Below are 16,456 nucleotides of genomic sequence, written 5' to 3' on the forward strand. Positions count from 1 at the left end.
TTCATTATTCCACTTGGTGGCACTAATCAGGTGAAGAGAGTAAACCTGTGGTGAAGAATATTAATATTAAATTCTGTGAAACTGACACCAATAAATCCATAACTCCTGGTATTTCCATTTTTAGGAGTATTTAATCCTCTTCAGTAACACTGATGTTGTGAAATATCGTAGAGAAGTGTCTTGTGATAAATTAAGTATCGCAGAATCAGTTTTGTGATATCATCGTTATCATAAGATGCCCTGTGACTTCCACCCGTACTGTTTTATTTAAAACTACCCAACTGTGAGTATAATCAGAGATCTGTCTCAGTCTGGACGCTCTGGATGCTCAAATCTGAGCTTTGCATCACTCAAAGGTTAGTCAAAGGTTACCGATCTCCATACCACAGCAACCCATGCAGATACACAGGCAAATTTGGCTTCAGTCTGAATGCAGCCTTAAACCCATAGTTTATTATGATAGTTAAGACTTATTTATCCATACAATAAATAATCTAATAATGACTGACAAACTCAAATGAAAAAACCTATTCATGCAGTACTGTGTAGATGTTTTTATTAAAGACTATCATGCACTTGGAGAGTTCTTACTGTGAAGTAAATGTTTACTTTATGAGTAGCCTGAGCAACTGGCTCATGTTGACCCATCTGAAATTAAAGTGGGTTGTGGCAATGGCACCCATTGGGAAGCTCAGCTGGGTCCCAGCAACAACACATATACAAACCCACTCAGAGCCCACTATGCCCACCTGAAACTCACCTGATAGCCCACCTTCCACCCATGTAAGCACTACATGAACACCTGTTGTCTGGATGAATCAGCCCTGTGGGGAATACACAGAGGCTACTGCAGTGTGTGGTGTAGCACTTCATAACATTCAGTCATTTAATGCTGTTTTTTACTAAATAGTTAATTAATCTCAAAAAATAAAAATGCGATTTATAAAGTAAATATTTCACAAATCTTTTATCTCTTTGCTTAGGAGAAGACATGAAATTTAAAATCAAAACAGATGTGTGTTTAAAAAAAAAACAAATCAATTATAAATCAGAGCAGAGGCAGTGAGAGCTACAGCACTGAAGCAGCAAAGCAATGTCAGTAGACTTTATTTCTTAAGTCTGATTTAATATTCTCACTAATGAGAGTCTGATTACTGTGTTCCCAAGTCATCTCTTGAGAACCACTGAAAATATTCTGACTAAAGAACAAATAGGACTAAGACTAAACTGAAATTAAAATTCAGACACAATGTAAATAAATGTGACTATATTGCTACATCAGCAGAGATCTTAAACAGGAAATGTGTTCCCACATGACATCTCTGTACATTACGCTCCCACAATAATGATTATATAGGCCAGACAACAGCGACCAGACAGACAGCTAAGAATACACAACCATCAGGGACCAGATTCACCAAGTCTCTTAAGAATGAATTTGCTGAATAATTTTACTGACTATTTTTGCACTGGCATTAAAACAGGAGATTTTGTGTAAGAGCTGAACAGGACATACGTCTTCAGTTTCTGAAGCCGGTGGTTATTAAGGTTATTAGGGAATTGTATTTCAGAACACTTTTCTTAGTGTTTTTTGAATCATTTTATATTTATATATTAATAATTTTTATTCTTTTAAAATGTTTTTAGTTTTTTTTCTTAAATTTCAGAATGTACTCACTCTTTTCAGACATCAACAGTTTACAGGTCAGACTCTAAAATTCAGTTTAAAATGAATGTAATTATTAGCACTAATGTCTAATTTAACAGTAGTTAACAACAATATCCACTCTTTAATGCGTTGATGTACATAAGAAAAATAGCAGCTTACCAAAGCATGCTGCAGCAGTTACATTTAGTTATTTTACTCTCTATTTTAAAAAACTGTAAAATGGCAATTTAAGAAAACAGTAAAGAGAACCTTAAGATTGCAAACCTTTGATAATTACACATAAAACATTCTTTCAAACATCTTTTATTTTGATCTTTTATACTCATTTATTTTGGGATTAGAATTCTATTTCCTCTTGCTGGTGCTGGAGCCGGTGCCAGTTCCTGCAAACCTTTTAGAACCGGCCAGTGTTTCCACCTCTTTTAGGAGTCACACACTACGGATGTAAACAGAAACAGAAGTCAGGAGTTGATTTGAATCACCTTTTTTGTGATGCTTGAACATCCTGCCCTTTGGCCGCTCACGCCACAGGTTCACTGGTTCCAGACCAGCAAGACTGTGGGGCCAGAACCGTTCAGGAGCTTGGTACCAGCACCGGCACCATGCCGGTTTTGTGAATCCGGCCCCTGTATGGTGTGTCATACCTGTTGGATTTAAGTCTAGAATATTTAAAAATATTAAAACTGTTCCAGAATGTTCTCTATCATTTACTCCCATTCTTTAGCTATTCTTTAGCTTGCCTGTTTGACGTCTTGTTTGACGTTTTTCATGAGACGACTCTGAACGCCAGCCTGTGTGTGTGTGTGTGGTCAATAAAAGTTACAGTATGTAACGTGTATGTTCTGAACTCATAGTAGCATCCTAAATCTATGTACATTTTTGTTTTGTTTCAGTGTGCAAATGTTTCGATGTTACCATGTGTGGAAAGCGAATATCATGGGATAGCAGTATGTAAATTTATCATGAAACACTACTTTAGGGGATAGCTTGGAAAGCTGGCCAGCTTGCTTATGGAATGCATTACCTCCCACAGTAGACAGTAGGGATGCAACGGTACAGTGTGGCCACGGTATCGGTTCGGTTTCGATATAAAATATTAGAGCTTATATTCTCTATTATATTCTCTATTATATTCTCCAAAAAATAGTCTGAGAGGTAGGCATATGTTTTTTAATGCTATTTTTATTTTATATAAAGCTCTGGCGTGATCATCACAATATAGCCAAGTAACCAATTAAAAAAACATTTTTGTTAACTGAAACTAATAAAAACAGTAATTAAAAGAAAAAAACATTACTAACTGGAACTGTACTGTGTTTATAAAACTAACTAAAATGAACTGAAATTACTGATAGAATACACTTTGTTTTTGTGTTTGTTAATTTATTTATAAGCGCTGTTTCCACTCCAGCAGTTTTTACAGGTGGAGGTTTTGTTTCTGTGGGGAGTCGGATTCGGCACAACAGCGGCATCGCGGCGGCGCCTCACAGTCCATGGCGTTAGTTCTTGTTTAGAGTGCTCACCTTAACAGCGAAATAATGACAGAAAACACTGAGGAAGCTGCAGAATGGGATTAGAATATGAGTGTGAGGGTGATAAAAGCACATCCACACTGTTTGACTGTTTGTCTCTCTGGCCATTCAGTACCAGAACCAGTTCGCTCTGTTAGTGCGCGCACCAAAATAACGCGGTCCACCGCAGCTCACATCCAATATTACATCCACATTCAATGCAGGAGACCCCAACAGTTCCACAGAAACTTGGCAAAAGTCATAGGACACAATCCTATAATAGTACCTGTGCCATGGCACACTCATCTAAATTTAAATGCATGTACATTGGTGAGTGAAGCATTTATAGGTCAGCTGGTTGTATTTACCACATTTGTAGATTATTCCTTTCAGTAAAAAGAAGGGACTGACCTGTCCAGAAAATCTATTTCATGGTGTGTGGTTGTCATTTTTCCAGGTGATTAGCCTAGAAATCAAGGCTAAGGGCCGGACACAATCAGACCAGACCCTGTTTACAGGCATCTGTTCATTTCCGAGGCGAACGCATCTCACATCAATGCTTTTCCACAACCCCCCCCCACACACACACACACACACACACACACAAATACACACAAACACACATACACACACACACACACACACACTCTCTCACACACACACACACGCACACACACACACATACACATACACACACACACTCTCACACACACACACACGCACACACACACACATACACATACACACTCTCACAAGCCAACTTACCCTCCCACCTCTCTATTTGTCACTCATACACACTCCAGCCTTGCTGACTCCAAACACTAGTCACAGATGGCTCCAAAATGGCTCAAATTGCTGGAGGATCTGGCCAATTCATTAAGTGTCTGTTTCCCAGCCGGCCAGCAGACTGCCGGGGAGCGGGCTGGAGGATAGAGGGCTCATTACACTGATCCAAATCGAGCTTTCAGTTAGCAAGTTATGCATCAAAGATTGTTGTAACATAACTGGTTTTGTGTAGATATTATCTGGTAGATATTGTCAAACATGAACAGTGTGACATTTTCTTTGTATTAAGAAATGTAATTGTAATTTAATTTAATGTTAAAAATGTAATTTAACATTGCACAAAACACTGCTTCTCCCGCAATGTGACTATTGGGCTTGTGTAGACTGTGATGATGATCCTGAAAATATATATTGCAACCCAAGTATGTAAATTCAACATAAATAAATGCTCACATCTGTAGAAGTGAGATCTTGTGAGTGAGGCGGAACTCTGTTCCTAGACGAGCTGTCCAGTTCCTAGACAGCTACAGAATAGTGTAGAAATGTCCCCATTCAGACATGCCTTCTAACTGGATTACCATATCACTATGCCAGCATATCCCACCTTAATGATCCTGTACTGATCATCTGGAATCACCATTATTGTCACGTCCTGGTCTTGTCTCATGTCTCTGTGTGTTTATTCCCACGTGACCTGTGCCCCTCTGTATCTCCTGTCAGTAGTTTTCCACCACGTGTTTCTCATTTGTAGCTCCGCCCCTTCCCCAGGTGTTTCCTATTCTAGTGTGTGTCCTGTTTGATTAAATAGCCCTCCTCTGTCACTTGTCCTCCGTCGGTCTTTGCACTAACCTCTGTTGTTTTGTCTCTCTGTGTTTCTCCGCGTTTCTATAACCCTAGCTCCGTGTTTATTCCTAGTTTGTTTCCCGTGCTCCTTATTCTGTGTTTTTCTCTGTTTATCTCTAGTTCCCTGTTATTTTCCTTTGTTTTCTCCTTGCCCTGTTTAGTTTATTCATTCTTGTCTAGTTTAGTTATTCCCTGTCTGGTTTAGATTCTTGTTCATTTCCTTGTATATATATATCCCTGCCCAGTTTAGTTTTGTATTTATTAATTCCCTCGTTTGTTCTTTGTTTATTTACTCCCCGTTTGTTTATATCATTAGTACTTCTTGTTTGTTTAGTTTATGTTCTCTAGTTTCACTGGTTTGTTTTGGTTTTTGGTTATTTGTTTATCTAGTTTCATTTATTTGGTTCACTCCCTTGTTCCTTCTATATATCTCCCTGTTTTATGTTTAGGTGTTTACTTGTTCCTTGTTTACTTGTTTTTTATTTATTAAATTATTATTATTTATTTCACCCTACCTGCACTTGCGTCCGTCTGCTCGTCTCCCTGCCTGGGTCATTTCCTGACAATTATTTAGAATGTTCATTATCTAACGTCTTTACAAACTTGTATAACCAACACTACCTAGATCTTCTCAATATTATATCCAGGATGAAATAAAACTCTCTTAAAATAAAAATAATACTGTTTATTGTAATTATTTTTGGGACAGTATATCGTCCAAACTAATATAATCATTAGTGACCTCAGGGGACGGTTTGGGAATGCCTACATATGTATAAGTTGTGAGTTGTTTTCTTGAGATTGAGGTTGAACACTGACCAGTGCCCATGGAAAGGCATCATGAATTATTAGAGTTGTAGTGAGTAGGCCTGATAGCGAGTGCAGATCAATGTTCTTCTGCTTCTATTGGACATGCCAAAAAATCATGGGATATGACACTAGTTCCTCTCCCATGACCTTTGGCATGTCAGTATTATTTCTGTATATTACTAAAACAGGGTTCTCACTCAGCTTTTAAGAACACATTTTTTACTAAATTCCTGGAATTCCAGGATTTTACAATTCCAGGTACAATATTAAACACAATAAAACATGATGATATTAGTCCACGCGGGAGTGCAGCATTACAAATCTAAATAAAGTGGGCATCATTTTAACTTTTCAAGAATCTCACTAATATTTCCAAAAAATTTCCAACGATATTCCAGGTTTTCCAGCCAGGATACACAGAAAGCCCTGTGGAGGCTCATTCTCAGCTACTTTATGCAATGAAAAAAAGGCTTTTAATGCACATGGAAATCATTTCCAACATGACCCAACATCTGAGCAAGACCAATTATGAGATATGACTGATGGTGAGATATTTAAACATGGTTCTACGTGCATTCCGCATTCGCTTCCCTCGAAAACCCTGCAGCACTGCTGCCCCGTAAGTGCTGACACCGCACTTTTTATTTTACTAGGCTGGCCCATGAAGACAGAGTTAGTGTTCCTGATAAACGTTATATCTATAAGCTACTGCAACTTCAGGTCCCAATGGAGGTCAGTAGCCAAAGACTGAATGGCCTTTACCTCAGCACTCCAGAGCCCTGATTTCAGCTCCTATTGGCTTTGTTTCCATTATGCTCTAAAACTAAAACTCGTTTAAAAACGATATGCATTTATATATGAGGACATAGTGTATATATGGTGAGAGAAGTGTTTTAATGCAGAAGACTGGACTACAAAAAAATGAGGGAAACATATTCCGAGTTTGGCTAGAAGGATTCTCTGGCATCTTCTGCAGCGAATTCAGAAAGTGTTACAAGTCGGCAGAGTATACATTCTTCACACAAAATACCGAACAAGGACTCTCAAACACATCTGGACAGAGGATTATTAATGAACATATTCAATAATGGCTAAAACCTGAGTTATTCAAAGTAGTTCATTAGAAAGACCACGACGATAAACATCAAAAAATAAATTATGTACCACCAACATTTAGATTATTTGCATGACTATAGCTACACCAGATATTAATGAGATGTATGTACATCTATATATTAGTGGTATTATTTCTTCTCATGTCTACGTTGTACTTTCGAAAAAGGTTCGAAAGTCAGCCTGATCGTAGACACAAGACTTCTGCTGTCTGAAGCACGCTTGTCTCGTAGTGAGAGCGTAGTGAAATAGATATACTATACATAGAAAAACAGAACAGTCCTCCTCCATTTGTCTGCATCTCCGCAGAAGACAGATTTTCACACGCTCTTGTCGTCCATCTTTTTTTTTGCTTATTCAGACAGGAAACGTCGTCCTTGGCACGCGTCCACTCCGGTACATGCGCTCCGCTGAGAGTCTGTGTCCCACTAGAATGGCTCAAGTTCTCGAGTGGAGAGAGGTGGAAATACATGATGGCTAACTCACACAGTCTGCAGTACCTCATCCTCCTCCTGTACCTCCAGTTCCTGTCCTCCTTAATGAGAGCTGGTGGGATGGGTTGGTTCTCAGAGGGATGCTGAGCTGCTCTGGGTCACAACAGATCCTCATAGTCCAGCAGTTTGGAGTGCTGCCGCGTCTTCCACAGCCGGTAGAGACGGAAGTCAAAGTACATCTCGATCATTTCCTTCCCTGTGGCAGAAAGAGGTACAGTGGATAAACCTCAGTGCAGGAATGATTGAATGTGGTGCTACTTTACCTGGGTTCAAAAATTAGAACACCTCATGAAAACTTATTTTACAGTCATATGAAAGAGTTTGTGAACCCCTATTAATCTTAATCATTTTTAGTTCTAAATATTTGGGTGTTTGCAACAGCCATTTCAGTTTGATATATCTAATAACTGATGGACACAGTAATATTTCAGGATTGAAATGAGGTTTATTGTACTAACGGAAAATGTGCAATATGCATTAAACCAAAATTTGACCGGTGCAAAAGTATGGCCACTCTTATCATTTTATTGATTTGAATACTCCTAACTACTTTTTACTGACTTACTGAAGCACAAAATTAATTTGGTAACCTCATTGAGCTTTGAACTTCGTAGCCAGGTGTATCCAATCACGAGAAAAGGTATTTAAGGTGGCCAATTGCAAGTTATTCTCCTATTTGAATCTCCTCTGAAGAGTGGCATCATGGGCTCATCAAAACAACTCTCAAATGATTTAAAAGATTGTTCAACACAGTTGTTCAGGGGAAGAGACAAAAAGTTGTCTCCGAGATTTAACCTGTCAGTTTCCACTGTGAGGAACATAGTAAGGAAATGGAAGACCACAGGGACAGTTCTTGTTAAGCCCAGAAGTGGCAGGCCAAGAAAAATATCAGAAAGGCAGAGAAGAAGAATGGTGAGAACAGTCAAGGACAATCCACAGACCACCTCCAAAGAGCTGCAGCATCATCTTGCTGCAGATGGTGACACTGTGCATCGGTCAACAATACAGCGCACTTTACACAAGGAGAAGCTGTATGGGAGAGTGATGCGAAAGAAGCCATTTCTTTTTACACTCGCCACAAACAGAGTCGACTCTGTTTGTGGCGTGCTTGCAGAAATGGCTTCTTTCAAAGATAAGGGTGCCCATACTTTTGCACCGGTCAAATTTAGGTTTAATGCATATTGCACATTTTCTGTACAATAAACCTCATTTCAATCCTGAAACATTACTGTGTCCATCAGTTATTAGATACATCAAACTGAAATGGCTGTTGTAAACACCCAAATATTGGCCACTGTGGTAGGTAAGCAAGAGAGAGACACAGACACAGGAATTGAATGTCATTTTTGTGCCTCCTTATCGCCACATTATTTAAACATATAGAGATTTGAGCAATACTGAGAGACAGAGGAAATATAACTAATCACATAAATCTAATCCACTTATCCACTATTTACTTGATTTTAAAAGGTTTACGGTTTTATTGTATTTAAAGTAATGCAGTCTAATCACACCTAATGCTGTGGCTACTGATCATGAAGTCAAAGCACTCATAAAGTCTTTATTGGACAGTCCTTCTGAGGACCTGCCCCATACCTAGACTCCAGACTAGACTTTAGAGCACAGCTAGTATTTATGAGGTTTGATCTTGATTGCTGCAGGGAGTGGATTACCATGATAAGAGTTCTCTGATCCTTCAGAGAGAAGGGTGTAGATGCAGATGAGTCTGGGATGAGGCTGCTGCTCAGCTTATTAGCATAAATATTGTCCAGAAGGAGTGAGAGCAAAGAGAGCAGAGTACGTAGCAGCAGTGTGATCAGGCTGCCTGCTATTTATTATTTATTTATTTATTTTATCAAACATTTTCTCCCCATTTTGAAGGCCAGTTACACCACCCTATCACAATTAAAGCCCCCATCACCAGGGGTTATTTAACATAAATTCATTCATATTATTAAGAACGAGACAGCAAAACTTAATTTTTGTACCATACAGTTTTTAGTTCTCCTATTGTTATTGAAATATAGATCATTTATATATGTATATTACATTTATTGTGTTTAACATATATGGGTAGCACTTTATAATAAGGGTACATTAATCACCAGTTCTTACAGCAGAATGTCTCAACTAATTATTAATTAACACTGATTAAGATATTATTAATAAATACAATAGTTTTTAACTAATGTCTTAATTCATTTACAACATTAAGGATTCAAATTTAGCAATATTAAAATATAATACAATACATAATATCTTAACTAGCTTCCTTATTGTAAAGTGTTGCTCATATATGTTGGTTAATGTTAGGATTCAACATTTAAAAGCATGCATATATGAAAAAATCATAGAGAAAATATATCTGACAACAGTCTATTGTCCATTTATCACATCATTTCAAAACATTGTTGGAAACAACTGCCAGATTCAGTGTCAGAAAGTGCAAAATGGCAAAAATGGACAGTGATTATATGCAATGTTAATATATTAAGACAACATGAACAGTTCATCATACGTAAAAAAAACACATATTTATCATTAATCATTCATATAATAATCATTGCTCAAAAAAAATTAATTTAATGTAAACAGGAACAGACAGGAATGAGAATAAAAAGAGACAGTATTTCTGTTGTGTGTGTATGTGTGTGTATGCGTGTGTGCGTGTGTGTGTGTAAGTGCAGCATGCTGCAGTGTGTGCAGGTTGTTAGCCTCACCCTGTGCGGACAGCTCCAGTGGTGACTCAAAGGTGACCGAATAAGGCCTCATCAGGTTCTTCAGCTTCTGGAACAGCTGTTGGCAGACGATAAGCGCAGACACCAATTAATCCTCCCTGTCTTTGTCCTTTAGTCTAAGCAGAACTGAACGCTAGCATCCTCTCCTCCCTCTCTCTTTCTCTCTCTGCCTCCGGAGCAGCTGTATTTACGAGGGGGGATAATTCTACCACAATAACAGCAGGCTTTCTCTTTACCACAACAAGCAACTCACTCATGCCCCCAAAATATCTGGCTGTGAGGGCAAACCAGGGGAATGTTCAAAGACACCAATTACCATGACCACGCTTGGCCTGAGGCATGGATTTGAGGGGCCCTGGAAACTGGACCATGACTCTGGCTTGGCTATTTATCTATCTTCTCCTGGGAAGAAGTATCTTTTTGTTTTTTTTTCCAATAAGATGTTAAAATTAGCATTACATTAGCAGATGAGCTGAAGCTGAACACTACATAAAAACACAGTGATGAGAAGATTTACCATTTTCCTTCTCTCTCACACACAGAAATTAAACAGCTCCACACTTTTAGTGCACAAGGCACTACGAGTTAAAATGAAACACAGGACATCTATCAATAACAGTAATATCACGATATGTTGCCTATGGTAACAATGATAACATGATACTGTGATTCTGCAATATTCAATATATCACAGGACCTCTACGATATTTCACAGCATCTGTGTTACTGAAGAGGATAAAATACTCCTAAATAGGCAAATACCAGGAATAATGGATTATTTGGAGTTGGTTAAAAAGAATTTTGAAACCAATATTCTTCACCACAGGTTTACTTTACAGGGCCATTTTAAAAAATGTGAATATCTTTGAAAAGTAACTTTACTTCAGTTATTCAGTTCAAAATGTGAAACTGTGTGTATTAAACACAGAGGTATCTATTTTAAACGTTTATTTATTTTATTATTAATGATTATGGCTTACAGCCAATGAAACCCAAAAATCAGTGTATCAGAAAATTAGAATATTATATAAGACCAATTGGTACTTTCTGCAGTGTGGGCAGTGTGCCAAGTCCTGCTGGAAAATGAAATCTGCATCTCCATAAAAGTTGTCAGCAGAGGGAAGCATTAAGTTCTGTAAGATTTTGTGGGAAAACAAAACTGCACTGACTTTAGACTTGATAATAAAACACAGTGGATCAACACCAGCAGATGACATGTCTCTCCAAACCATCACTGATCATCAGTAAATTTTACATTTCATTTAAAATCAAGGGAGCAGAATCTGGAGGAAGAGTGGAGAGACACACAGTCCAAACTGCTTGAGGTCTAGTGTGAAGTTTCTACAATCAGTGATGGTTTGTAGAGTCATGTCATCTGCTGGTGTTGATCCACTGTGTTTTATTATCAAGTCTAAAGTCAGTGCAGTTTTGTTTTCCCACAAAATCTTACAGAACTTCATGCTTCCATCTGCTGATAACTTTTATGGAGATGTGGATTTCATTTTCCAGCAGGACTTGGCACACTGCCCACACTGCCAAAAGTACCAATTGGTCTTATACATAGACTGTATATAGCTGGACAGAGCATCGTCTCTTAAAAGTGAAGCCACCACAGGTCGGGCGCCCCCTGCTGTTCGGCTGCAGAAAGCTGTGTAACTCCACCCATTCCCATAGGTTTCAATGGCAAAACAGACAACTTTCAATCACGTTTTTTTCTAATATACTGTAATTCTACCTCCATTATTTAAATGCAACAGCTAGTGTAACCTCTGCTTATATTGTCAAATTTTATATCCCCACAGAACTCGGTTTTTAAAACGTTATTCGGCTCTATTCAAAAAAGGTGTGGTTATGATAAAAGGGCTGCTTATGGGCGGGACCAATAACAGACCGTCAGCTCCGCTCCGCTCTGCAGTCTTTGACCGCGAGGCAGCTCTCAGGGGCGGGGTTATTTAAATGAGTAGGCGGTCTCTCCACAGCCTTTCTCCCTCCTCTGGTCTCTACTGCGCAGACTCTGGTCTCTGAATCTCCAAAATGGAGGAAGATTTTGGCTTCATTTTCATTGAATGAATGGGAACGGCGACACGGCGTCCATCTTTATATACAGTCTATGGTCTTATATAATATTCGAATTTTCTGAGACACTGATTTTTGGGTTTTCATTGGCTGTAAGTCAAAATCATCAACAATAAAATAAATAAACGCTTAAAATAGATCACTCTGTGTTTAATACATCTATATAATATATGAGTTTCACATTTTGAACTGAATTACTAAAATAAAGTAACTTTTTAAAGATATTCCAATTTTTTGAAATGGCCCTTTATTTCTTTGATTAGCACCACCATGTGGAGAAATTAAGCAGTAAATTTAGTCTGGGGGGCGAAGGTTTTGTTCCAATATCCATATTTGACACTACATATCGATAATGTGTTGCAAAAGGAAATTTTATGATAATCATACTATCAATATTTTGTCACACTCCTTTTAAGAGTAGATAAAACCCTAAAAGGCAAAAGAACAAACTTAATATTAAACACAATATACCTATATTGTTTTTCTGCCTCCTCAGGAGCCTGAGTTTGATTTTATTTAATGTAATTTTATATGAAAAGCCCAAATCTGCACATAACAATAAACTAATTTTAGCTGCAGCTTATTTACCAATATGTTTAAACTCAACTCAATATGTATTGTTGACAAAAAACTAAATAATGAGAGTTAATATAATGTAATCAGTGCTTCATACTTCATGATTTGGTAACTTGGTTGTGAAGCTGGACTCTCTAAAATGAGGATGCTGTGAAAACTCAATCACCTCTTTTGTTCCACACTGAAATCATTTCACAGAACTGTCAACCATACACTCAGACCGCCATGATGTACAACAGAACATCAAAGAAAGTTTTTGTTCTACCAGTGGCTATCAAGCTGTATAACTCCTCCTCCTTCTATTGAAGGACATGCAGAAGGAGTATATATAAACAAGTACATAAAACAAGACACTCTCACTCATTAAAATGGGCATATTACAGCTAAAAACAGCAACAGTGTCCAGCACTAATCTTACAGCATGGGTATTTAAGCCATTATTGTAACAACACACTGCATCATGTCAGAACTCACACATGAACATAACTTTTTGAAATTGCTTTGAAGTTTAATGTGGTTTAAAGTGTGTGGAGATTTAACCCACTAAACATTAGAAGTCTTATAGACGTGCAGATCATGTCTGTATTGCGTCCGTCGGTCAAATACCAATTCTACACGCTGTGCAAACTATATCTGCTACTTAGACGTGTAACCTAATTGGACGTCAATATGCAGTTAAACATTTAAACGTCGGACCAGGTAACTTTTTTGTACGTCCTAGAGACATTAAAGAATATATTCATTATTTTTATATTAATTTATCAACCTAGTCGTTATCAATATCATTAATCAATATGAATATATATTATTTATTATTAAGCATTGTTTATTATTAATTACATTATATTTTTGTATCTTTTTAATTAATTCATGAATTTAGGTATTATTTATGTAATTTATTTATTTATTTTTTGGAAATGCAATTTGTGTGGAACATTTTTAGGTTGATTTTAACCAGACAGCGCCACTCTGATTTGCTGAGACCGCAGGTCATCATAACCCAAACTCCACTCTGATCTGTGAGGCAACACTCCAAGCACACGCATTTTTCAGGAGCTGCAGAAGCGCAGCTTAGCTTAGCTCAGCTCAGGACAGGACTTGTGTACCACAAGCTGTAAGGTAAATTTGGCCAGGTCGGTTATTTTTAACATCATGTATGTGTTTGTAGAGTTAGTAGTTTTTGCTCTGAAGTCTTAAACCACCCGAACCTGCTGGCATTGCCTCTTTTTCTAGGCAGCTAGCTAGCCAACTAGCTAACTAGCTAGCTAGCTAAGGATAGCTAAACATTGCCCATAGCCCAAAATGCTGTTTTAATATGGGGTAATATAGGGGTGATTATTGTAATTTATCCATTGCTTTTAGTGGTTGTTGGCAGATTGAAGTGTTTTAGAAAAAATGAGGGAGATTTAAATACAATTTATTGTAAAACATGGTGTGTAACAAATGTGCATAACTAGTACCAGAAGATGGTGAAGCTGTTTTGTGTTCCAGTAATCCTTTCTGTAGCATTGTTTGACTCAGCAGCAAACAATGAACCTGAACCTTTAACCTTTAACCTACCACTAAACAAAGAGACGTTGAAACAACATCTTTTCTTAGTAATTTTTGCACATTACATTACATTACATTACATTACATTACATTTGGCAGACGCTTTTGTCCAAAGCGACTTACAATAGTCAAGTACAATGTAAAATAAGTTTAAAGGAAAAACATCTTTGGATAGGGATAAAAGGAGGACAAAGGGGAATAATAGGATAGAGGAGTGAAGGAGAGGAAGAAGGAAATGAGGTTAGAAGTAGTAAGTGTGTTAGAGGTGTTAAGAGAGTAAGTTCTCTTTGAAGAGCTCTGTCTTCAGGAGTTTCTTAAAGAAAGTGAGAGATTCTCCTGATCTGGTAGTGGAGGGTAGTTTGTTCCACCATTGGGGAACTCTGTATGAGAACAGTCTGGATTGCTTTGTGTGAATGTTTGGCAAAGCGAGGCGACGTTCACTGGAGGAGCGCAGCGGCCGGGAGGTAGCGTAAGCCTTCAGGAGTGAGTGCAGGTAGGAAGGAGCCTGTTCTGTCATCACCTTGTAGGCGATAGTAAGAGTTTTGAATTTGATGCGAGCATCAACTGGTAGCCAGTGGAGCTCAATGAGCAGCGGGCTGACATATGCCCGTTTTGGCTGGTTGAAGACCAGACGTGCTGCTGCGTTCTGGATCATCTGGAGTGGTTTTACTACACAGGACGGGAGGCCAGTTAGCAGGGCATTGCAGTAGTCGAGGCGTGAGATGACGACCGCTTGCACCAGGAGTTGGGTGGCCTGTTGCGTCAGGAACGGTCTAATTTTTCGGATGTTATAGAGCGCAAAGCGGCAGGACCGAGCAACTGAGGCCACATGGTGCGTGAAGGAGCAATTTTGGTCTCCTGAAAGTGCAGACTGTAACGCCAGATGACATCTTTTTCCGACATCTTGCTCACGTTCAATATTGACGTCCCCCAGACCTTCAGATAAGGGATAGTTCTAGTCCACATTAGGTCGTTGCAGACATCTTTTCTACGTAGAAAAGATGCTGTATTTGGACTAGAATTAGCCCTTATCTGAAGTCATCTGGCCTCACAGTCTGCACCTTCAGGTGACCAAAACTGTGGAAAAAATACCTAGAAAAGATGTCGTTTCAACGTCTTTTTGTTAATTGGGAGGCATGAAATCCTGCAACGAGAAGCTTCTACTGGTTGTAAACTACAGTATATTAATCTTACAGTTCCAGTGCAAAACTAAAGCAGCAAACGTTAAACACTAAATATGCCTTTGCTTATTAAATTAGTGATTTGTTTGTTTACTGGTCAAATCATCCTTTTATATATTGAAAGGTTGCTTGCTGAAGCCTTAATATTTCTGCTGAAAAAACTAAATCAGCTCTAAAAACGAGGAAGTTCCATTTCCCACTCTGCAGTTTTGGTGATGAAGGTCAGAACTTCTTATCTAATAGCAGCACACACTCACAGCAGCACATCACACACGTCAATCACACTCACACACTCAGTTCTCAGGAACAGTCGAGCCTCATGGCCAGTGACGCACAGGAAAGTTAATCGTTGCCTCGGCCATTTGTGCCACGACCATCTCCATAGAAACACACCCGTGGGATACCAGAGCAATGCTAAAATGTCCTTAGGGCAAAACCTCAGAACTCACAGACCAAAACTACATACCAACATACAGAAATGCAAAGAAATGTGTTTATGGTTACATAAAAAAAGATAATTGTAGAGCAGAAAACAAACAAAATGTTTGTTGTTGTATGTATTAGTATTATTATTACTATTTGTATTATTATTATTATTTTTAATTGTATTATTATTATTATTAATTTGGTTTGTGATCATGCTACATGCTGAACAGGAGACCTTCTGGATTACATCACCAACCAGACACAGTCTGTCAAAGATGACAGGAATAAGCACAGAGGTGAGAGAGAGAAAAAAGAGAAAGAGTGACAGTTCAGAGATGAGAGAGAGTGAGAGAGAGAGAGAGAGAGAGAGAGAGAGAAAAGGGAGGGGATGAGAGGTGAACATGGCCACTTAGTGCTACACTAGGCCCCAGGGGCTCCAGTCCTGACTCCAGATGAGATAATGGATTGCTGCAGGCAGACAGAGAGAGATGGAGAGTGTATGAGAGTCTGCCCCTCAACTCATCTTTATCGACTAAAGAGACAGCAAAAGAAAATTGCCAAAACTCATATACCATAGAACCTCTGACAGAACCACTGAACAGGTGAGATCAGTGTTTAAAATCTTTGGAAAACTTCTAAAAATGGAGCCCAGAGCCCTTAAATTTATGATCTACTCACACCT

The 16,456-nt window shown here is 38.4% G+C and overlaps 1 protein-coding gene across 1 annotated transcript in view; it reads right to left on the bottom strand.

The window, feature by feature from the left end:
• Positions 1 to 5,821: 5,821 nt before the first annotated feature.
• Positions 5,822 to 16,456, bottom strand: part of nsmfa (NMDA receptor synaptonuclear signaling and neuronal migration factor a) — a 65,665-nt gene continuing 55,030 nt past the window's right edge. The window contains exons 14-15 of the mRNA XM_049466405.1: positions 9,947 to 10,022; positions 5,822 to 7,422 (exon numbers count right to left, since the gene is read on the bottom strand). Of these exons, the coding sequence (XP_049322362.1) occupies positions 7,325 to 7,422; positions 9,947 to 10,022 (174 nt within the window). The 3' untranslated portion in view covers positions 5,822 to 7,324. The remainder of the gene's footprint in view (positions 7,423 to 9,946; positions 10,023 to 16,456) is intronic.

Source organism: Astyanax mexicanus, chromosome 17, assembly GCF_023375975.1.
Source record: "Astyanax mexicanus isolate ESR-SI-001 chromosome 17, AstMex3_surface, whole genome shotgun sequence".
In the NCBI taxonomy this organism is placed as follows: domain Eukaryota; kingdom Metazoa; phylum Chordata; class Actinopteri; order Characiformes; family Acestrorhamphidae; genus Astyanax; species Astyanax mexicanus.